The sequence below is a fragment of the Pleuronectes platessa genome, chromosome 11 (assembly GCF_947347685.1).
Source record: "Pleuronectes platessa chromosome 11, fPlePla1.1, whole genome shotgun sequence".
NCBI classification, from domain to species: domain Eukaryota; kingdom Metazoa; phylum Chordata; class Actinopteri; order Pleuronectiformes; family Pleuronectidae; genus Pleuronectes; species Pleuronectes platessa.
Window position 1 is genome coordinate 18,234,324 of NC_070636.1, and position 23,658 is coordinate 18,257,981.

General features: G+C 41.3%; 1 protein-coding gene across 1 annotated transcript in view; it reads left to right on the top strand.

Moving 5' to 3' along the window:
- Nucleotides 1-16,939, top strand: part of fndc5a (fibronectin type III domain containing 5a) — a 28,043-nt gene extending 11,104 nt beyond the window's left edge. The window contains exons 2-6 of the mRNA XM_053433768.1: nucleotides 7,047-7,162; nucleotides 8,403-8,595; nucleotides 15,338-15,427; nucleotides 15,574-15,707; nucleotides 16,892-16,939. Coding sequence (XP_053289743.1) covers nucleotides 7,047-7,162; nucleotides 8,403-8,595; nucleotides 15,338-15,427; nucleotides 15,574-15,707; nucleotides 16,892-16,939 — 581 coding nt within the window. The remainder of the gene's footprint in view (nucleotides 1-7,046; nucleotides 7,163-8,402; nucleotides 8,596-15,337; nucleotides 15,428-15,573; nucleotides 15,708-16,891) is intronic.
- The last annotated feature ends 6,719 nt before the right edge of the window (nucleotides 16,940-23,658 follow it).

A 23,658-nucleotide genomic window follows, 5' to 3' on the forward strand; every position in this document is an offset into this window, starting at 1 on the left:
CAACATTTCTGGTTGTGCCCTTGCAGACCGGCAGAATTTTCTCTAAAACTCAAGAGTAGTGTGGACAGACTCATTCATTAGCATCCCGGGGAGCAGAGCCAGCACACGGGCCGGACTCTGAGAGATGTATTTCTAAGCTTTAATAAGGTGGTTTAAATCTCCCCCACATGTGCAGATGGAAGCTTGAACACCACCCTGTTAGCTTTCATGATTTCTCAGCCCCTGCTGAGTTACACTCATATAATGTGTTTTCCACCCTGGAGGCAGTTGGTGGGCTATAACACAATCCAGCAGGATTTCCTCAAAACTGGCAATGTTTTATCTTGTCAGAGTAGGAAGAAAAGCAGAGGTGATAGTCATTACATTTACGATGGATCAATTCTATCAAGTGTCCCAGTGAGCTGAAGCAGCTATATTCAATGCAAGCATGATAGTTTTATGATCTGTTTTTCCTTCACATCAATAATTATACTTTAAACAGGTGGAGAGCGGAAAATCGCCTTAGGGCCCCAGACCATCAGGGGCCCAAGAGGCCTTAGACCCACTGTGAGGTAATTTACAAATATAAAAAGCAAATTGTGCAAAAAATATACACCAACAATTATATTATTAAAGCCACGAAGGTTAATCCTTCAAAAACCTTTTGTATTGTTTCAGTTATCAGATGCGTAGCAAACCTGTGGTGGGTTAGAGCGGCAGAAAGAGCTCTGATGGAATTTAATATTGATGTGCATTGTTGTACATCTACAAAAAATTTCCAGATACTGTATAGCCCATAGATCCACCATAACAAACGATTTTTGAAGAAAACAAATAAAAACAGAATGAGGAATATGAGAGGGGATCAATTCTGCTAAAATGAAAGATTTTTTTTTCTTAACGTTACATTACCTGCAATATTTCTCCATGTATAAAGCTAAATTGTACCCAGTGTCAAGAAGTGTGTGGACAAATTGAAAGGAGGATCCAGAGGAGGAGTAAGGATGGAGGGATGGCAGCATGGCCTGGAAGAGGTGTGGAAGGAGTGGTCCTGTCTTTCTGATGTCAACAGGAATAATAAGGCAAATAAGAGAAATAACAAATGAAAAAAAGGCTTTATGGACAAGGAGAGGTCACAGTGTGTTTATCCTCAACATCTGTGTAGGGAAAGATCAACTTAGCTTAGTCACTCACACCTCAATCTGAGAGGACACTCAGGAATAATGCATTTGTCAGCCCCTGACCTTAACCATCATAACTTAATGCGTAACCCTAACCCTAACCTAAACCTTAACCCTAAAAATGTCCTCACTTTCCAAAAATGTCCTCAATGCGTAAGGTCTATGCTCAAAAGGGTTCTCACAAATACACAAGAATAAGAACACACACACACGTGCGCTGACACCCAAACACACTCCCAGTGGGTTCTATAATGAATGGGGATAATAAGCTGCACAGCATGGGATAGACACCTAGCTGTCACTCTGATAGTCATTGAACTAACAGTCTCACATACACACACATGCACACACCGGAGGGACATCTGTCAGGTCTCAAAGTCACCCCCAACTCTCAGGGTGAGGCAGACTGTGTGTCAGGACGATGAGAGAGAGTTGAGGAAGACATCTGTCTGGTGTTTCATTAGAGCTGACTAATGTCATGTGTATGTTTTGGCCTCGGTCATGGCTGACGTTGACTCATGCTGTCCCTCTGCCTAACACAGCTGTACAGGTGATAGCAGTCGGGCAAAGACAAACAAAAGTTAGTAAAAGCTGAGGGACATGAGGACAGACAAAGAGATGTTTTATCTTTGTTTCTCAGAAAGCTAAGGAGGAATAACACTTGTTTTTTCTTTACCACACTCTACCTCCAGCTATGTTTCGGTCTCCTGCAGCTGCCAATACAATTCTTTCTGATGTATAATATTGGAGTCTTAAAGAGATCAAAATCTGTTTTCAAAGAGAGACTCGAAAAAGCAAAAATTATTCACTTATAATTCAAAAGGCTGTCAGCACTGAATGCAGTAAAAGACGGAGAAAACTAAAGAAACGCAACACTGTGGAAAGTAGTTTCAGACGTGAATGGAAATATCATGAGGAATTTCTCATTTCAAAGGGCGTTTGCAGCTGGCTGGCTGCTCTGATTTAAAGAGTAAAGAGAGAAGTAGTCTTGCAGAGATCAGAAAGATAGCGGCTCTATCTAAAGCTAACCAGCTCTGTGCAAAGTTATTGAATTTAAGAGGCACAAGGCGAGAGGTTCAGCTTTACAAGAGCTTTGCTGATCACACTATTATAGAGAAGAAAGAGGGGCAGAGTGACACCAGACTGGGTCTATTATCGCGCCCCGAAGAGACATTTTCTACTCCATTCATGTAGTCGACAATAGTCATGTTAAACATCAGAATCTCACAGTCGTTTGATTCTCCCCCTTCACTTTCTTCTTTCTTTAATGCCTGTTTCTAGTTTTACAGATTACATTAATTTACTCAGCTTGATAGGTAATATTCAGCCTCTGAGGTCAACGCAAAGCTTTGTCCATGTCCAGAAAAAAACATTCACATGGGAAGTGTAGTATCCTGTGTGGACCTCATAAGGCAATAGAGATGTTTCCCCACCTAACCTGCCCATTTGGTTTGGTTATTTTTGGTTGGTGTGAAAGCTTTCAATCAAACATGAGTCGACATAACAACCAGATCTGCTTCCATGCATGTAAACGTAAGTGCGGTTCATAAGGTTAAAGTAAACGGACCAATCACAGCAGCTTATGATGGCATCATCTGTTTTCACCCATGTCCATTTCTCTGTTGCTTGGTTTGTTGGTTAGCAGGATTAAGCCAAAACCACTGGACGGATTAGATATGGTACAGATGCAGTCATTTATTCTCTTTCTTTTACAATGTGAGTTAGGGCGTTTGGCAGCCTTTTCCTTGATTGCTCAGAGAATAATTCATGAAAAAAGTGAGACATATTTAGGGGATTGATATTTATGTGTGTGTGAAATTTGGTGCAGAATCTTAACAAAGCAATTAAATTTAAACATGGTTTCATTAGGGGACTGGAGGAATGAGAGTAATGCTAATTTTGAACTTAAAAGATGAAGTACTTTTAAAGGATAGACTCACGAATTTTCCACGTGGCTTCATGCTTACATCTCTTCGCTTGCTTGTCAAATGAATCAGACACCGTCAAGATCAAATACCACACAACTGTAACTCATCTCTCACTCTTCTCAAAATATTACAGGAGTGCATCAGTACATCACAGATGCTAATACAGTAAATAGGAGCGCTCAGTCTCTTTTTATGTGTGAGAAATTTTGAAGTTCCCTGTGTGTGTAAACAAAGGAACGGTTGTGTCTGAGTCACAGCAATGAATGTGTTCCCTGGGGGTGTTATTATGATAGCTAAATGTTGCTGATGCTCTGTCTTTCAAGAGGGACATTAGCACATAAGAGAGGACAGGTTGAGAGGGGACTAACTGAGAGATGAGTTTGATTTGTGACCTCAGTCCCATCCGCCCCCCTCCACCCAAGACGCACCTCCCTCAGGCAAACAGACAGCCGACGGTAAAATAAAGCCAATCATCTTCAAACATCAGAGTCCGCCCCTGATTCCATCCTTCAATCTATCTAGACTCTGTTCAGACCAGGTATCAACATCGGTCCTGAATGATCCCATCACGAGTGAACAGCTCTAAGTTTAGTTGTGAATGAACTCAAGACCCACGTTTGAGATCCAATCACTCAGACCACATTCAGAGGTGATCTAGGATGCATGTGACCAAATTGTAGGACTATCTAGTCAGCAGTTTCATAATGATAAGAAAATATATTTACACTTAACAGTGTTTCCTGTCCATTGATTTATCTGTGGCTACCTCCTCAATATCAAGATTGACCACCAGGTATTGATTGGCTTTACAATTTTAAATGAGTAAAATCTCTCTTTCACCTTTTTCATAAAAGGCTCTCTCTTTCTCTCAAGTGTGTACAAACACACACACACACACACACACACACACACACACACACACACACACACACACACACACACACACACACACACACACACACACATACAACCTTGTACATCTATCTTAGTAAGGACACTCATAGGAATAATGTATTCCCTGGCCTAATGCTAACCTACATTAATTCTAACCTGAAGCCTTAAACCAAGTCTTATCCCTCAAACAGCCAATTGAAAGAGGGTCAGAGAGTGAGGATCGTACAAATTTTTCTAAACTTATCAAGATGTCTTCACTCCATAAGTTCTAGACTCAAAATGCTCCTCACAGATATATACAGAAGCTGTACAAGTACAGAAACACACACACAGACAATGGACATGTCTGTCACACTGGCTTACACCATCCTTTGGTCAATGTGAACCGAAATGGCCAACGTGTTTATTTGCATACAGAGTTGGGGAAGTGAGATCAAAGTGGTCACTGGAGACATGTTCGGAGACACATTCTGATGTCAGGTATGAACTGATGAACTTAGAGCTGTCAACTTGTGATTGGATCCTCCAAGATGCATATTAATACCAGGTCTGAACAGGACCTTAGTCAGGCTATTCATCAAAACATGATCAAAACGTGAGTCCTGCTCTGGATTGATGTGCTGTGCGGTTTCTGAATGTACAGCAGAATGTCAGTCTGCGTACACCATACTACAGAAGCCCATCATCCTGTTATCACCAGCTGAGTGATTTGTCCCCCGTCAAAGGACAAGAGAGAGTTAACCTCTTCAGTAACTCACAGACTGCAGACTTTGATTTATATCCCATTAAATTTAACTGAGTAGCATCATTGAGTGACCACTTGCTATTCCTATTCATCTCCCTCAGCTCTGCTCATATTACAGTGAACTGTCAAGCCAAGAAGGTGATTCACAGGAGCTTTTGTCTGCTGTGATGGAAAGGACGAACAACACAGTCCTCGTCATTACCTCAGCCAAGGAGGTTATGTTTTCACCCCTGTCTCTATCTTTGGTTATTGTTTGATTGGTTTGTTTGTAAGTAAGGTTATGCAAAAACTACTGACCACACTTTCACAAGACTTGGTGGAAAGGTGTGATATGGATCAGTGTAGAAGCCACTAAGTGTACATGTGGATCTGCATCAGGGGGCAGATCCAGGAAATGTTTTTCACTTTTGTTAACGTAGGGTTATAAAACAAACATGTATGTTGATTTATTTATTTTTAAATCAGGAAATGTTTAAGGGTCTGATACTGATGAGTGTCTACAATTTTGAGCAGATCCCCAAAGAAATCCGGATCTAATGACTTTAAATGTGGTTTCACAAAGGGACTGTCGGGTCGAGCTCCATTCAACTTCTGTGTGTTACAGTATACAGACATTATGGTTCAACATAGCTGTAACTTATGTGAATGATAAATACTGAAAATAGTGGTTTCAGATTAGGGCAATACACTTCGCAATAGAGCATTTATTTCATATCTAAAACTCAGAAAATGTAATGTAATGGCAGGAAGCAAATGGCAGCATTTGACACTGTAACAACAGAGAAGTAACATCTTTATATAACATTGCTGCATTGATAGGTGAAAAAGTAGACAAGAAGTAGATGCGTCAATTTGATTGGACACAAGTCACGTTTAAATACATTATACTCAGATCAGTGAACTGTAATATTTATCATAACATGTCAAAACTTTCAGGAAGTAGGTCAGAGCTCTGACAGCTCACATCATCAAGCATGAAGCACAACTAAAGGACACACAATATATTTTTTGAAAGTCAATAATCTGAAGGTTTTGGTCCATTATGCCATGTTGGTTGACACGGTTCACACTAAATATTTTTCAAAAGGAAATGAAAGTGAAAGAAGACCGAGGTTCTTGTTTGCTGCTGGCGCTTTGATCATCTGATCAGCAGACACGCTCATTTCATACTGTAGTCATTAGGTGTGTGGGTATGTAGAGGTGTTTGTGTGTAGTGCAGACTCGGGCAGCGCATACTGTAATTAAAGAGTCTTATTCAGAAGTAGCTGCGGTCACAAAATTCACATGGACACACACAGTCTCACACTTGATTACATAACGAAAACAAATAATTATTCTCGAATCTTGTACCCTGTGACCCTATTTAAACTGGAGGTGTGTTTGGAAAATTAATTATGACACAGCTCCATCCCCCCCAATCACTATGAGCCATCTATGTGCAAGATGGCACTGTTTGTATCGGGGATATTTTTGGCTTAATCTTTGGATAGTGGGAGGAAGTGGAGACTCGTCATCCATCCTTAAGTCTATGCTTGTTAAGAGGTCATGCTAACATTAGCATCTATAAGCATCACAGAGCTGCTATCTTGACTGGAGACTCCAGTGTTCCAACAACCCAAAATATTTGTTTATGTGTCTAACCTGTCTTGAAATACAGTCTGTGTTCCTTGTTATTAATACCAAGGCTAACATGCTGATGATAAGCAGGTGTAATGTATTGTGCTTGTGGTAGCATCATGAAATTAGCTAATTATCACAAAATACAGACAAGGCTGCTTAACTTTGTCATCAGTTTACACGTATTATCGTTTTTCCTGAGGCAATGTGAGTGTCTGCACCACATTTCACTACAATCCATCGAATTGCGGTTAAGATATTCAGTCCTGGAGTTGATTGACCAATCAATTGATATGTCCATGCTGCAAGAAGGGATATAACATTTAAAATAATGTAGTCACATATGATTTCAAATAACTTTTAAAACGTTGAAATCCCAGTTTTAAAGTCATGAAAATGCTACGATTAATTGAGTCTCCCAGAAAGCATTGATCCCTCCTTATCTGCACACTGTACCGTCTGCTGAGCCTTGGGCAGCACCACTGTAACACCCCGAGAAATTATTTTCTGTATCTGTGCTCCGTCATCGATTACGCCTGACATAATGGATTCCACAGAGTCATTTATTCGCAGCACTGAGTCTGCTTTCTGCCACGCTGGTGGCCGTTTCTGTGACTGGCAGAAATAAAATGGAGCTGAACTTCTCATTTGCTCCGTACTGCAGGAGATGAAACAAGACTCTGTTTCTGTGTGTGCTTGCAGATAGCTTGTCACCTCCCGTCAATGTGACCATCACAGCGCTGAAAGCAAACTCTGCTGTGGTGACATGGGACATCCCCGAGGGAGACTCCGTCATTGGCTTCGCCATCACACAGCAGGTGAGCGACTTGCACAGTGCAGTGTACAGACACACAGACCAGAGGGGATACATTAGCTTATGCAAGTATAAACTATTCCAACTCAAATACACACACACACACACACACACAGACACACACACGCACACACACACACACACACACACACACACACACACACACACACACACACACAAGCACACATATTCAAATAAACTGACACCACTTTCATTCATCCACGAGCTCATCACTGGTTGTTTTCTGTCATGTCCAGTTCTCTCTATTGTGCTGTTGCCTTGCTCTGAGTCAGTGTGCATTAGGGGTACTATCACAGGAGGCGGGTTTCTGTTGGACTACTTGTCTGCTCTAGGACAACAGCAGAGTTTGACAGCCATGTGAATCAGACATAGGCACACGCAGGCACGGACACACACACAGACACACACGCACACAGGAAGTCACATACATTACTCGATTCAGGCCCAAATGTACATTGCTTATGTGGGACACTAGCTGTCATATAGCAGTTGTATGGAAACAAACACACAACATACACATTCATCCATGATCATTGGTAATGACGAGATGAGGAAGAGCTGCATGGTCGGTGGTGTGCACTATAGTGTGCACAGAGGAATGTTGAATGTTGGCAGCAACAAATACCACATTCAATAGGATTTTAATTCTAAAAAAACAGCATAAGCACAAGCAGCTGCTTTCACTGTGAATATTGTTTTGTGCATTGTATTTACCTACTTATTCACTTACTTACATGCTTTTGTGTTTTCAGAGAAGTATATGATATTTTATAGAAATAGTTTACCATTTTGAGGAAATATGCTTTTTCATCCTCTTGCCAAGAGTCACCCAAGAGGATCACCACTGTAGTTATATATGTAGCATCTATCTGCAGATGATATATTAATATTTGTTTATTAATATCTCTTGTTTAGCTAAGGTAACTGAATCCTGGGTACAACACATTTAGCTTACAGACCTCGGAGTACAAACACATATCAAACTTTTCATTTAGCTGTTTGCAAAAAACAATCATGACATTTCCTAAATTATGATGATTTAATAGTGATGCTATAAGATTACTCTTACTGTAGAAATATTCTTGTTTGATGAAATGTTTCCTCCCAAGGCATTCTCTGTGCCCTGCCCCTTAGACAATCAATGTACAGTATTGTTAAAGAGCATATGACTGGAGACAAAACATCTCCCCGCCGTAATCATGTTTATTACTTTCTTCCAACAGAAGAAAGACGTGCGTATGCTGCGATTCATCCAGGAAGTCAACACCACCACACGCTCCTGTGCATTATGGGACTTGGAGGAGGAGACCGACTACATTGTGCATGTCCAGTCCATCAGCATGTCTGGGACGAGCCCGCTGAGCGAACCGCTGCGCTTCCGAACGCCGAAGGAGGCCGAGACTCAGGCCTCTAAGAGTAAAGGTGAAATAGCACAAATACAAAAAAAACACAAAGTCAAACAGCTGCTCAGTCATCCAACAAACATCCACGCTTTCATATCCTCACTCTGTTTCTGTCCTTTTCAAGACAGTGAGCCCAGAGGGGACTTGGCCTTTTGACAATATCTTGACTGATTTTGTCTAAACCAATAAAGATCAATATACACACAAAGCATGAAATAAAATTTCACATCAGAATGCTCCTGAAGCTGTCCCCACTGACCACAACTCAGGAATAATAACAACCGGGGTGGATGTATACTTCACTGCATATAGACGTACCTCTGTGGGCCTCACCTTGAATGCACCCAGAACCACTGCACAGTGATTCAGGATGAGACGAGGCATTCAGCACACAGGGAGAAGATAGTCAAAGCTGCGAGGGGTGGCAAATCGATGTGCTTTTGGCTAAAGCCCTGCTCCGTCTATTCCTCCTCTCATTTACACTCATCTCTCATATAAGCTGCCACTGTACCCAGACACAGGGTGCGGAGCCAGAACGTCTACAGATAAATAAAATCATTTTGGGGCTCTGAAGACATGTACACTCCACCACTGAGGCCTAATTAGCATAAGAGACATTGTGAATCTGTTGTTAATGCGAGGGTAAAAATGTGGAGAAATCAATATCTGCACACAGGCTTCAGATAGAAGAGTGCGTACATGTGCATTTCAGGCAAACATTTCAGATTTGATTCTCTCTCTGCTGTTTTACAAAGCCTCAAAGGCACAATGGAGGCTCCAGCTCATGTCCAATGCACAGAAATAAACAGGAGGGCTTCAGCGCTACAGCAAACCGAGACACAGATTTAGTTTTATTGAGAGTGGTAATTACATTTTTAGAAGGAAAAGTGGGGACAGGGATATATTATACACACTCCTACACAAGATAAAGCTCATTCACTTTCTGTTCTCTCTTCTGAGAGCTGGAAGATTGATACTTCTCTGCTACTTTGTAGGATGCTAGCGTCAGCAGCTGCCACACTTAACAATGAAACCTTCCAGCAACTCTGAAACTCAGTAATTTAATCTGTACAAAAATATAAATGTACATGTGATCTAAAAGTTAGAATAAGCATTTTTCATGTTAGCCTTTCTGAGAAAGCCTTTAGACTTTCGCAGCACTGAAGACAACACTCTCTAATACACTTTGTATGGTTTTATTCGCGAAACAAAGGTGATAAAGCAAACGGGTTAATTGGTCATTTTAGCTTCGTTGGACAGAATGTTACTTTTGGCCATGTAAGTTATTTCTCCACAGTCTTTGGGCTAATGCCTACGGTACGCTAGAGGTTAATCTTCTCGACTTTGGGTCTGATTGAACCCTCCTGATGACATCATGTTTGTTGTTATTCTGAAGTCATGTATGATCATGTGAGTTTTTTTGAGTTCCCAAGTCTCTGGAGAAGCCACCAAGAAAATATTTAAAGTTGTTGTTTTTTTCTGAAGTTTTTGATAGCAGTTAAGAATTGAAAATCTTGCAAAAGGCACAAGCTAAATTAGTCAGTTGCTGGATGAGGCCTCTGAGATTATTTTAGAAGTTCTATTTGTTTAAGTACTGGAACCAAAGACTTACGAGCATCCGAGCATGTGTGTACCAGTACAGTTCAAATGTGCCTCATTTCGAAGATTACGGAACCACTGTTCCAAAGGGTCAGGTTCACATACATTAGTCAACTGTAACTAATTACACAGTCTAATATTAGTCTGACTTTATGAATACTTTCCTCAAGTGAGTCAAACATCTTGGAGGAAATATATAGATGTTGTAAGTTATAGCATTAAGCAATGTAGGTATTAACACAAATAAATAAACAATGCATTTGTGTTTTGAATTCTGTAATTTATTCATCACCAAGTTAATGTAAAGGCGCATTGGAAACGTCTATGCTGAGGAAATGATGCTGTACAGACAGATGTCAAGTTTATCTAATAGGATGCTATGAAAACATAGCTGAGCTAGTTTTAATTTCCAGCAGACATGAATGCAGCATAACTGCTGTCCAGGTTTAGGCTGGCCTTGTAATGTGTCTCTGTAAAGGCATATCAGAAAAAATAAGTTGAGTCTAGTGCGGTTGATGCCTCTGTGAACGCTTGTTTGCTTGGTTTATTTAGAAGGCTGTTAAAGGGAGCAGCCCTTTGCCTCAGCTCAATCATCTACCTCCCCAAAACATGAACGCTCTCCACATTTGTAGGCTCTGCACCCCCCCCCCCCCCCCCCCACACACACACACAGAGAGAGAGAGATTTCCCCCTGCTTCCCACCATGCAGACGTTTCACAATGCAAATCTCCACACAGAGCAGGTCTGTGATCAGATATTTTCCCAAGTCAGTCAGTTTGTTATTCAGTAGAAAATTTGTAGCATTGGGCTTTGGGATTGGGAGAATCAAAATCAGTGGGCAAGAGAAAACTGTTATTTGTTTAAGCCCACGAGAGATGTGGAGTATTTATACTTTATTTATGCTTTATTTTGTATAATATGGAAAAATTGTTTCTACCTACAATAATGGCTACAAATAATAACTAAACATTTTCATTTCTTTCTTGACATTCTTTGCTTATCCTGCAAATTGCCCATCAGCTGGAGCAACATGAATAGAGTAAACTAAATAAATTATAATTGCACAATTGAATTATTATTACTTGAATGGGGAATATGTGGCTAATGTATAGGATGGATGGACAAAATGAGTCAAAAAAAGACAAAACAGACTTTGTCTTTTACTTCTCATAATTTGCACAGCGATTGTGGGAGCGACAGTCTCTCAGTACAGCTGTAGGTCCTTTGTCTGGATATGACAAGCAAAAAAAAAGAAGAAAAGTGAGGTTTTCACCATCCCCGCTCATCTGGTCATCCCTTCTGTTCTATCAGCCTGAACTCGGTGCTAAGAGCGAAGGACGAGTACGAAAGCTGGATTATTCCCCGTCTTCTCATTTCCTCTTTAACAATAGGTTTAAGCTTCTGGAGATCAAACGGAGCGAGAGAGAGAGTGTGAAGAAAAAAAGAACAGCACAACCTGTGCACAAAGCAGGAGGAAGAGACGGAGTCAGAGAACGAGTGGAGGGAGGGACAGAGTGACAGACAGCGGAGGAACAGGGAAGAAGTCACAGTGTTACAGGAGATATCCTGACAATTAAAATTGAATGTCACTCTCTCACACAAACACGCTACATGTATGGCTTCCCTGGGCAAAATAATTTGAACCAGATGGAAACTTCTTCAAAACCGAGGATGGAAAGAAAAGTGACTCTTTTCTTTCTTCTGACACATAATAGTTTGATATGTGTGTCAAAACAGGGCCACAGTGAAGTGTTGCTTGCCTCAACAGCTCTGCTGAATCCCAACAAAAGAAAACAATTTTTCTTTCACACTCTGTGGCCATAGAAATAAAAGCATCAATATTAAAGACAGGGGACGAACCCACCAAGGCAGTGGCACCTTGAAGGAATAGGTCAACATTTTGACCTGCCTCATTGGGAGAACCCAAGATGCGACATTGAAACATTTGTTGTAGGAGAGGTTTTCCCTGAATTAATTACCAGAGGAGTTGATATGCTGTTGAATATCTGAAAGATCTTTTGTCTTGCTGCAACTATCCAACATGCATAGAATAGTGGGAGGCAGTGGAGACACCTTTATCATCTTTGTGAACAGTCTACAATAGAACTTCTACATATCATGTGGTGATAAGAGCCATCGCCAGTGTCGATGTGCTGAAAACATAAATACATGATTTCCGCAGAAGAATGACTACGTTACATCCTGCTTATACCTCCTGGAACATCTATCACCTGAATCCAGCGGTGGATTTGCTGTTGTTGTGAGAGGAGAATCTCCCACTGCCTTGCGCAGCTGTGTAAGGAAAAAACTACGGAGAAAGTCCGGAGCCAGTTCTCCAGAGATCCTTCGCAGGTCGTGTCTAAAAAATGGCTTTCAAATGCTGTGATGGCACAGGTTGCCACATGTGTTCAGTCACAGATCACACACCATCTTAAATTCAGATATGGTTGTATTTAAAGTTCTGTTTGTGTACAGGTCGAAGTGGCATTCAAGTGATTGAACATTCAGTTGACTCACAAGAGACAGATCAATATAAGAATGGTCAGAGGCTGAAATATGCTAAATTTTAAGTGGGTCAAGTATCAACCTCCATGCCCCAAGTTTTTAACTCATTCTGTGTTGAATAAAAGTCTAGGCCGTGGTCACTGAGCATCAGAGGTGTTACAGCTGACCAGTTAGCCCCAGTGAGGCCTTGGGCTACTCTGCTTTGGTTGGTTAATACTACGCAACAGAGGCCAATCGATCTGCAGAATTGCTTGTTGCTAAAAGCCACTGGAGCGTGGGGTTACTGCCACGCCGGGCCCTCGAAATGTCACCCACTGTATCCAATCAAAAGCAAAAGAAGTGCTCTCTCTGCTGTGGTGAACTTTAGATGAAGCCTCTGACGTCCACAACTTTCAGCAGGGCAAGAAAAAGCCTCAACGTGTGGTTGCTCTGTGTGAGATGCCTGCACTAATCTACAGGAAAGACTTCTGTATGTGAAACCAAGGTCTCTGAGATACCTCCCCTAAAGGCCAATCCACTTCAAAGATTAAAGTGGAGTTTTATTTATGTTGGTGTAAATTGATCTTGACAGCACTGATTAACCTTTACCCCATTGTTTCATCTCTCTATCACACTGTAAAATAGAGAAATCCTCGATAGCCCTAATGAAGCCTTGACTATTCTCCTCACGTTCTACCTTTCTGTGATCACTTGACTCCATCGGGCACTCAGAGAAATTGGTCTCTTAATGATCACTCCTGAATACACCATCATGGCTACATACATGAAGTAAATCTTTAAAAAATCTGCTCCTCAACTGTAACCAAGGTCCTTATCAACACCTGCGCTGCCACTCACTACCATAACTGTGCTGCACCTGTAATATAAGGGATGAGGGCACAGGGAGCAGACCAGCTGATAATTGGCAGCATCCCTTATACTGTGATCTAAATGGGTAAAAGCACAATAATAATATAGTTCTTGGGGAATAAGATGGCTGTATGATGGCTCTAAGTTACAAGAGCTGACAGAAAGACAGTGTGCAAGGAAGTTCAAGATCGCCAGGGAGGGAGAATGCAAATGTTAAATAACTTCTGTCTGGAATAAAAGCAAGAAGTACATCAATAAAACCCCAAATGTGTAGGACAATTACACATTTATAGCAATATAAATCTAGAAACTTGTACCCTCAGGAACAGGAAAAACACTAAAAGAAACTAAAAAGGATTGAAAGTTAATATATTGAGAACCCAGTGAAAAATGTCTCCAGTCAGCCCTGTAATGCCCTCCCCAAATCTCCAAATACTGTAGCATAAAGAAAAAGAGCCCTTACAATGCTAGAAGAAAGGAAGAAATCTAATAGAGTGTGCATAAAAAACATGTTTAAAACCAACGACTTAACATCCTCAAAATCTACAGGACAAAAGAAGAAAACCGAACAAGACTGGTTAAATATTTAATAAGAGAAATAGCTGTTGGCATAAATCTAGGCCAAGAGCATGAGACAGAGCTTATGACTGTGTGGTCATGGGAGAAATGAGTAACAGGTGGAGTGACAAAATTAATGATCAAATAAAATATGAACGTGAAGAGTATTACAATCTTGTAGATAAAATCATGAACAGCAATTTAAAAAATGAGATTTGAGAAAGTTTTCAGAGACAATAAAGTGCACTCACACTGCTGTTCACACACTCCTTCAGGGTCTGTACAAACTTTATTTGGGAGGGGAAATTCATATTTCACACTCCACCTACCTTACAGAATTAGTGCTTTACTCCCTACACATCAAAATATAGTGCAGAGTTGCTGGAACCACTTGTTTTACCACTTCGAACAAAAAGAGGCAACACGTCTGGAATTTAAGGTGGCGCCATCTATTTAAAATCCAACCTCAGTAGTGTGCATTCCTCTGCCAAGTCCCCTTCTGAAAGGACATTTAAATTCTCTCTGTGTCATTCAATGATAAATGTTCAACTCAGCAGAGCACATATATCCACAAAGGCCCAACAATTCCCTTAAATTAATTCAAGTTGCACCAAATTGTACACACGTATAGATATGGTTTCCCAAAATAAGATGGATTTAAAATCTATTACCATCAATTATTCCCTTGGAAATCTGTATTAAAAAAATCTCAAAAATCTACACAAAGTGAAATAAATGAATTCCTGGAACCAAAATGTAATGAGTTGTTCCTTGACCCATTCCACATCCTTCCACCCAGTTCTGTGGTGATTCGTCCAGTAGTCCTCCAATAATCCTGCTTTCTAACAGACAGACAAACAAACCAACCCAGATGAAAACTTCATAACCTCCTTGGCAGAGGTAATAATGGTTCATTTATCTATTTAGGTCAAACTCACTTCCTCTAATAGACTAAAAGCTGTTTTCAGACAAGCACTGACCTCTGCAGATTGCACACATTTTCTCCAGAGGAGGTGCATGTGTGAACACAGAAGTCCGAGTGAGAGCCTCCACAGTTTCTGCGAACCTTTTCCGCCTGGCCCCCTATTATAAAGTGAGCAGAAAGTCAGGTGTCTCCGATGTGGGAACACAGCAGGGGCTCCCCCGCTGGATTCACCACAAGCGAGTAGGGGGGTAGATGAAGCTTTTAACAGGTCATGTCTAAAAAACAGCTTTATTAACATTTTGCCTCTTAACTCCTGCAGACGAGGTGACGATGGAAGAAGTGGGCCAGACCACCCAGCTGAGGGCGGGGGAGCTCATCATCATTGTGGTTGTACTTATCATGTGGGCAGGTGAGGACAAAGTTCAATGAAACCAGGATCAGGCAGCGTCACGTGCACTGTTTCTGCTGTGGCCTACAAAGGCAGCAGCTGGAATCCTTTGGGGGGAGAATCGGAGCTGGCTGTTTGGTGAACACTTCCTTTCTCTCCCCTCTCAGGTGTGATCGCTCTCTTCTGTCGCCAGTACGACATAATTAAAGACAACGAGCCCAACAACAACAAGGACAAGGCCAAAAACTCCTCGGAGTGCAGCACTCCTGAACACCCAACAGGGGGGCTGTTGCGCAGTAAGGTATAACCCACCCCCTCCTCCTCCTCCTCCTCTCCCCGGGTGCCTCCCCCATCAGCAGCACCGGGCAGGTGAATGGTCCCGGCCACTTCTAGATGTTTTATGCTGACACCTCATGCGTGCTCATAGTGTCATCTGAACACCAGCTTGAAACACTACTTCCAGGTGGCACCATTATGTGAATGATTATGCAGCTCTGAGCTGTGAACAAACTCCCATCAAGGCTCCCGATTCTTTTTATTCAAGAGTGTAGTCTTTTTAGTTCGACGGCAGGAATTCTTGTAACACTTTCACTCAAAAATGCTTGTACTCAAATATATCCTGCTAGTGTTTAGATTTCCTGGGGTCCAGATTCAGTTCTTCTCCTTTCGCTCACGTTGCTTCTGTGATTGCCTGAAATGTTTGCACTCTGATTTATCCTCTGCTCTCAGATCTTATTTGTGCAACAAGTCTTTCAATATTCCCCACCCGATAGAATACTAGGTGTGGCGTTGACAAGTGGAATTGTCTCTCCCTCGTTGCCCATACGGGCAGTTACTTTAACTGGATTCTTGCTCTCCCGGCCTCCACTGCAGCAAAATAAAGGATTTCAAGTCTTTTTATGTTATGGGACCACTGTTGCAGCCAATTGTAAAAAAACAAATTGACACTGCCCTGTTTCTTTTACCTCTGTATTTCATGGGACGAGCACCAACAGCAGAGGTAATGAAACAAGTGCGGAGCAATTTCCTTTTTCCAACACAACACATGACCTGGCATTCTGTTGGTTGTGGGATTTTGACTGACCTGTTGCACAAAAAATCCCAGTGAGATGTTTCACATGCACACAGAAGCAGCATGAGCACAGGACACCTATGCAAAGGAGGGTGTATTTGAATGTGAGCGCAGGGTTTTGAGTTAGAGCATTTCAAACTTTGAACAGGAAAATCGTGCCGCTCTCAAACTGAAAAACCATGCTCCTGATATGGAAAAAAAATAAACATTTACACACCATGTTCATCTCCTTTGTTCAAATCCAGAGCAGGAGACAAAAGTCAAAACAAATCTTTATTCTTTGCTATCCCTTTCCACAAACATCAACAAAACATCCAGAGGCATCCTCATGCTTAATGAAGGCGTTTACAATGTGATCCCTGTGAGTCCTCCAGCCTTCTCATACCTGTCGTCTCCCTCTGTTCCTCCCACAGTTCTCCAACAACAACAAGATGCCATCTGTTAACATCATTGAGGTGTGACTGCCAAGACGTCTCCTCTTTATCCAAAAGACTTTGTGTTCTCACAAACCAACGGGGCCCCTTTTTAAGCCCATCTGCTTGTCAGGATGAGGCTGGGACTCGTGGCCCCTCGGCGTGGGGCCTACTACTCTCCTTTGGCACAGGGCCCGGTGCCGAGATGATGTCGCAGGACAACGGGGGGTCCAACACGAAGACCTCTGCTGATGCTGCTCTGAGAGCGGAGTCGGCCGTGGAGAGACTGCGGCTCGAGTTAAGCGGCTTCAATGTGCTCAATGACTACGGTAGCAGAGATTATCGCCAAATGGCTCCGGTGGTGGAGCGATTGCAGACAAACCAACCACAGGGACCAAAACCAATAAACAGAGCCACAGAACTTTTCATTCTCTCTCCCCCTTTGTCACCTCTTTTCTTGTCGTCTTTCGGTGCGTTATCAACAGCCACAAACCTGGAGCTTAGCTAGTTCTGGGTTGCACTGGGAGCCACTTTGTTATATTCATCTCCTGTACCTTGATCTTAGCATCTTCTCCTAATTTCCTTTATACCATCCTGTTTTTAACGTTCTAAATACTGTAGATTATTCAACTGTATCACTGTTGTTTTACTTCTTTGATTTTCAACATGGTGCCTCCAGAGCACTCCTGTTGTTCTGGTATCTTTATTTTCTTAATTCAGATCCCCTTTCCTCCTCTGAAAGAAACTCTTTATCCTCCTGTGGGAAACGTTTTACTCTCGCTAGCTCATTTTCCCACCTCAGGGAATCCAGACTCAACCTGGCCAATGTCAGAGCCATTTATTAGATTAGCTTTAGCGGGATCACTTCGCTCACCACCAAATCAGAATTTCCCAATTCAAAGTAATTTAAGACAAAATTTGTGAGCTCGTATTGGAAGGCTTCTCCGATTTGAATACATGTAGACGTGAAGTGAAGTCGACAACGTTTTTTTCCCGTCACACTTGGATTTCGACATTCTCTTACTTCTGTCCTACTTTTATTATAGATTTCTGAAATGCTACATTCCACCTTCCACAATGAGCCCTTTAGTATTTCCTTGTGTCTTTGTCTTAGAGGGTGATGGACTTCAGAGCATTTTGGGGCGGGGGAGGAAAAGGAGCTGCCATAGCATTGTGCATTCATCTAAATAATGAACTTCAAAAAGAGGCTGGACTCTGTGGACATCTACAGAGGAGTGGACTGAAGAGAACCCTGGTATAAGCAATAATAGCCCTCAGTCGAGTGCAGGACCCAGGACTCTATGTCCTGTTCGTCCTAAACTCAACCTCCCAGCATGCAATGTTTGGACATATGATGAAACTGAACATATGTGAGGGAATGAATGCTGAGTCTGAGTCAGAGAAAAGCTAAAGCGCTGTTGTAAAAACTTTAGTTGCTGATGGCTAGCATGAAAAATATAGTTTTTTTTAAGGGCTCAAATGTTCAACCCTTAGACTGCTTCGTGACATCCAGAACAGATGTTGCAAAGATAGAAGGGCTTCAATCAAAGACTCTTTCTCAATTCAAAGTCCAAATTTGTGTTTAACTCAATGTTAAAGAGACTGAAACGCAGTGATAAGATGGTCTACTGTGATTTGTAAGGTGGACTTGTTATAAGACAGTGAAATGGTGTATTTGAGGGCTGATCTAAACTCAGTAGTGCTGCCTTAAAAATAATATCTTGTGTTTTCACTAACAAGATGGAAGTATATCATGTTTGGGTCATTTGCTTTATCACATGATATTTAATTAGGTGTGTGAAGTAAAAGGAAATATTGCAGTGACGATATTTAGACCAAGTTTAGATGAGTGGAAATGTGGAGGTAATGTTGTGGCATTTAATGTGTACATACATTTTATATTTGGTGGTGTCACTTTAGAGAGCCTTTTATGAAACATGACAACACTAATGTGAGCAATGTAGATAATAAGATAAAGATAAAGTAGCCTTATTGTCAATTTATTAACATGTTCAAGACATACAAGGTACTAGATACATTTACTGATCCCAAACACATGCACATCACACGACATTCAGAGTAGGGAAATTTGTCTTCTGCTTCATCCCATCTGGTGAACATCACAGGACACACAGAGCAGTGGGCAGCCATGCACAGCGCCCAGGGAGCAGATGTTGGGGGAGTAAGGTGCCTTGCTCAGGGGCACTTAGACAGTGGGGGTAGGGAGAGTGCTCTTTGGACTTTGGAACAGATCCGTGTGTTGTCCTGGCAGGTATGTTGTATTGTCACCGCGAGGAATCGAGCCAGCGACCTTCCACTCCGATGTCCGTAACTTTCTGCCCATAGTCCAATTATCATACGACGTTTCCCACTCTCCCACAGTGAAACATATAAAGTGCACAGGCACAACAGATAACACAAGACATTTCCTAATACTAAGTAAACATACAGATTTTTTAGTAAAGCAGCATAAGGTTCTTTAAAGTGTAAACATAGTGATTAAAGTGATTAAGTGCAAAAAGTACAAGAGACAGTTTGTTGCAGAGTCCTGAGTGTTGTTTTTTTGTTGGGGGGGGGGGGGGGGATTTCAGCTTCCTGTCAGACTGGAGGATATGGCTGGGGGGAGTGAGGGGAGAAAATTTTCCTGACAGCTTGGTGTATGAAACTATTTCTGAGTCTGGCACGGAGGCTCCTATACCTTCTTACAGAGGGTAGGGGGCTGAAGAGACCGTGTGCGGGGTGGCTGGTGTCACTCACAATCGAAGTGGCTTTCCGGGTGAGGCGGTGGTGTAAGTGTCTTGCAAGGAAGGGAGTGATGCAGCTGGACAGGATGCTTTCAATGGTGCCCCGGTAGAAAGTGTTCAGGATGAGTGTGGAGCTCTCGCTCTCTTGAGAGGCTATGTATAGCCTCAAAACGTAACAGGGCATTTTTACTGGGGATTTTTAAGTTATGCACAGCCATGAAAGTCATGTCATTAACCAGCTTTTTTCATAACAGCCCTCTAATATGTATGCCTATCACATTATATCAATGTGGTGTTTGTGTACAATAGGAAAGTACCTTTTTTAATGAGGAATCTGATAAAAAAAAAACGTTTTAAATAGTCAACAAAACCTACCGGTTAACAGCCGCTAGAAGTCTCCATCGACAGACAGAGTGATAAACCCTCTTACTCCGCACTCATTTTGCTATTCATCGTGAGTCTTTTATTGTAAACAAACAAATACGGTGCGTGCACACAAACATAACAGATCACAAAGCCGACAGCAGTGAACTGAGGCAGGGTGCAAAGGCAGGATAAAAAAGCAGTGAAGGTTATTGTTGGGTACGTCAAATAAGAGCGGGTTGAAAGGTAGAATGACTAATGCAGTGGAAGGCTTTTATCACTCTCTTGCTTCCTCCGCCTCCCCCTCTCGCATCTTTCACTCTTAATACGAGGAAAAGCTCAAGATTGTGTTCCTGCAAAAAGCACCTGACTTGTGTCAGAGGCAGGAGTGGATTTAAGCTAAAGTCAGAGTGGGAAAAGGGAAAAGAGGCTGATTCACTCAGATGTTTCTGCTGTTGCCAGGAAAAACATGGTGAAGCAGCTACAGAAGCGCCCTGCTGCATCACTCCAGAGTGATCAGCTCTTTACCCAACAACTTTTGCAGCTGAAGGCTCAATCCATTTTTACAGAGAACACAGCAGTGGTACCGGGCCTCTCCGATCGATAGGCCTTCATCCACACAGAAATGGATAGTGATGATTGTCTCCCTGGATGGTTTCTCTTAACTAGTGCTATGCCTTAAGTTTACCAATAATATCTTTTTTCAGCAGCATTCCATGTAGACACTTTTTATTTACTTTCCTCCTCCGCAGTCGCTTCAATAAGTTAATCTTCAACTGGCAACATAAGATGTTCACTTTGAAAGCCTTTACAGGTTTGACTGATTAAAGTTGATCCATACAGTGGATCATCATCTTCAGATTATGGTTCACTTCTATGTTGACACTGTAAATAATGTATTACTGATTTATGTGTAGGGCTACTGTGAACATTCACATGTGTTGAAGGTTGTCCAACTGTTAAAGGACATTTTGCAGTTAGATTAGAAGATCAATACCACTTTTATCACATCTATAATATAAATATGAAGCTACAGCCAGTGGCTAGTTAGCTTAGCCATTTCCAGTATGTATTATAAGCTAAGCAGCTGCTGGTTAGAGCTACAAAGCTCATGAGTTATATTGATCGTCGCATCTAATTCTTTAAACCTGACTAAGCACATTTTCAAAAAGGCTGAACTACTCAATTAAAGGGTAGCAGTAGGCTGTCTGCATATATTCTATGTATTGTGCTTCTCTGTTTTTGACGTTAACTGCTGAGGATGGACAACACAACTCAACTGCCTGCTTAAAAAAAAAAAAAAAAGGATTAATAATACATACAATTACAGAACCCATTTATGAAGAAAAGTTTATTCACACACTGCAGCCAGCCACCAGGGGGCAATCCAAACGTTTTAGCTTCAATTTTTAGGCGCTGTCGTGTCTTAAAATTGTATATACAGTCTATGGTTTTACCAAAATTCACCAAAACAGGGTGCAACATGTTTGTTGGATCAGTGGAAGATGGCTCTACACATTTCACATGTGGCGGCGTAGCCTACACCCAATCAGCCTCACCGGACCTGGTCCTACTACTGAAGGGACAGACTGACGGTTTGGATTCAAGTTGTTTGTTGTCATGAGGACCACTGATGCTTCTGGTTGAAATAGGTTGAATACACACCTGTCCACAGCAGATAGAAAATTACTTTTTTCTTTTAATCAAACTCGACAAATGGTGACGACTGTAAGAACTCGACATTCCACTTGAGCCCGGTGGTGTGAGGCCACAACTACACACCAAGGACTTTGTTTCAGTGCCAGCGGCCCAAGGCGTTTTCTCAAGCTACTTTGTGTACCATACAATGCCTGAAAGAGAAAAATATGCTTGGTAGCTGTACTGGAGTGTTTTGTGATGTGATGGCGCAGCACTAAAAGAGATGGGATTTTAAACAACTTACACAGTGTGTATTTTGTATTAGACTAGAAACAAGCCAGGAAGTTGAGTATATCCTGTCAAAGGGATATGGAAATTATGCCACAAAGAAGCATGGTTTAGAGAAACTGCTTTATTAGTGCGATCATGTTTATATTCATCGTACAAAGTGTACAGCAGTCGTTGCTTAATGAGGGCTAGCATGATTTAACTATTATGCACAAGGTTACACAACTTCTATTATGAAGAATATGGTGTATGCTTACTTGTGTATGCTTAAATAAAATATGTAATATTTTCCACAAAGGCCTGTGTCTGATGTTTATATGTCTACAAAATCTGAGAGATCCTTAAAACCTTCCTGGGCAAAGGAAAAGTCAGGGTGACAGTTTTTCAGAATCAAGATGGACAGGCTATTTCTTTGGTGAATAATAAATGTGAACCTCAGCCTTCACCAGGCTTCAGCTCTCAAGACATTTTGCCATAAAACAAAAACGCACATCTACAATATCTCCAATTTACTCCCCAGGTTCCTTTTTCTGTCAGCCTGTACCTGTGCACAGCAATTTAGTTGAATAACGATGCAGCATTGTTACCAGACGATGACAACTGCAGTGTTAATACCTTTAATGAGTTCTTCTTCAGCAGCTGGCTTGTCCCGACACAACAACCCTGCTCCGACTCTGTTGACCACGTTCTCAACTTAGCACTAGTGGCATTCCATACAATGTCACAAGGATTAATGAGATAACAAAGCAGAGTAAAACGTGGTCGCCGCTTCTCTATTCTAAAGAAACCACTGAAAGCATTTTAACACCTAGTGGTTGAGGCTGTTTACGAGAATCTGAAATACCCAAAAACAAGATTTCTCCTGACACCTCAGAAGACAAATATTGTAATCAGGAATTCTGTTTGCACAACCATACTTCTCAAAAACTCTTTTGAGAAGTAGTGTCATTCAAATTTCCGATCATCCCGCTTTAACGCCGTTCTTTTCCATGCTGCTTTGGTTATTTGGAACCAAACTTTTTTAGTCTTGGATTACAAAATAAGGAGATTCTGTATTTCAAATGAAATTGGAACTTTGTGGGTGGACTTTGAGTGGGCAAATTTCCCTTAATATGGGTCACATATTGTCTCTTCAAATCTAATACAAGTTATCTTGCTCTTCATGACATTATAAACTGAAAAAAACTGAAAGTTTTTTCTTAATTCAACTTTTAACTGTTATGACTCATAATGCTGTTATTTTTTTACATTGGGGATACCTTGCTCTTAAGATAAATATAGAGTTGAAAAGAGCTTAAACAAAATGATAGGACTTTTTCTCTGTGACCTATGTAAGGAGATATGACAAGTCCAAATCTCAAAGTCCCCCTAAAAAGTACAAAGTTCTTTGCCAAAATTTCCATTAACCATGATCCGAGACAAATGGAATTTCTGTTGCAAGTAAGCATTGCAAATTTGACTAAGATTTGATGGTACAGCCCAAAAGTGATTGTCAAGGCATAAAAAGAATTTATCAAATATCCCTTTCTGAGCTAAATGTTCAGAAACTGGCCTGGATTACACTAAATAAAACATTTGTTGTCCTATACAATACCTTAGTCAAGCCTTTTACCCTCCAATGAATACTGTAGATTGATGTATAAAAATTGACTGTAACAGGAACAATTCAATAAACCTTCACAGGTTTTTCAAGTTTCAAATATTTAATTCTATTAGCTACTGCGATTTCAACAC